Here is a 1,193-nt window from a genome sequence, read left to right as displayed (position 1 = left end):
TGGTCCCATTATGCAGTTCGGACTCATAATGATCCTCCTGTTTTCAGCTTCCCCAGCACTGGGTTTACAGGTATGGGCTACCACTCTGATCTTGGTGGCCAGCTCAGTGTACTTAGGGGCAGGCTGGCATGGCATGTGGTGCCAGGGATGGAACCCCAGTCCTTGTGCTTGCCTAATCAGGCACTTAGTTCACTGAACTATCTTGCCAGCCAAAGTAAGAATGCTATTAAATGTCAATGTTTAAAAAAAATTTATTTCAGATTTATTATTAGAGTCACATAATCCTCAAAAATCTAAGTTTACAACTGATTAGCTCATGAGCTCCTTTATCAATTTATGTTTGTTAGTAGGAAAGATTTATGTACAATACCTTAGTAGTTCCATGATTTGTATGGAACAGAGATGCAGTGAATGCTGAAGAATTCCCAAGGTATCACACATGTAGGACAAGCACTCGCAAACACAAGAAGCTAGCCAACAAATGACAATTTCCTGTTCAGTCACTTAAAAATGCTAATGGCATTTTATGACGAGATAAATGATGTTAGTATACAACCTACTGAGCAAATAAAATGGCCACATAGGTTGGTATTTGTGCACTTAAGTACTTATAGTACGGTACTATTCATTCATCTGACATTTAATGTTACAAAAAAGTGAAAGTCTAGGTTCTCCAAGCACTTGCTTGATTTTTAAATACAGTGTCTGGTATCCCAAGAGTGCTTTATCTATCTTTTTTTGTCTTGCAGAAGCTTCAGTGGGACTGTGCAATGCTGGAGCAATAATCCAGAATATCTTGAATAGTAAATTCCATTGTAATACCAGATCCAGGGTAACATCGCGCTATCAAGCCTTCGAAGTGCTTGTACTGGCGTATAAATTCATCTTGCATGAGGTGCCAAACCACCTATCATTAAAAAGAAAATAGAAGCCAGTAAGCTACAAATGGAAAGAACTCATAATCAAGTATGGAGAAATAATGCCAAGACATACAGTCTAAGAACTCTGCCTAGTACCGTAACCAAGAACATGTATTCTGAACCCAGAATCTTAAGTCCTACTTACAAGACTTGTGACTTCAGGTCTATCACATCATTACTCTGAGACTCAAGTGCTTCAGGTGTAAAGCAGGGTAGTAGTAATAATACTTTCTTCATAAGTTTCTTGTGAGGGTTAAATGAGAACATATAGAT

The 1,193-nt window shown here is 38.4% G+C and overlaps 1 protein-coding gene across 9 annotated transcripts in view; it reads right to left on the bottom strand.

Moving 5' to 3' along the window:
- Window positions 1-233: 233 nt before the first annotated feature.
- LOC101586595 (exocyst complex component 1) overlaps window positions 234-1,193 on the bottom strand; it is a 49,605-nt gene continuing 48,645 nt past the window's right edge. For 5 of the 9 annotated variants that reach the window (XM_023710929.1, XM_023710930.1, XM_023710932.1 and 2 more), the window contains one exon: window positions 234-907. In XM_023710929.1, the coding sequence (XP_023566697.1) occupies window positions 755-907 (153 nt within the window). In that variant the 3' untranslated portion in view covers window positions 234-754. The remainder of the gene's footprint in view (window positions 908-1,193) is intronic. The other 4 variants (XM_023710927.1, XM_023710926.1, XM_023710928.1 and 1 more) reach the window with 1 other exon arrangement.

Source organism: Octodon degus, unplaced genomic scaffold, assembly GCF_000260255.1.
Source record: "Octodon degus isolate 3935 unplaced genomic scaffold, OctDeg1.0 scaffold00019, whole genome shotgun sequence".
Classification (NCBI taxonomy): Eukaryota; Metazoa; Chordata; class Mammalia; order Rodentia; family Octodontidae; genus Octodon; species Octodon degus.
The sequence above is the reverse complement of the archived record's forward strand: the minus strand, read 5'-3'. Positions and strand labels throughout refer to the sequence as shown.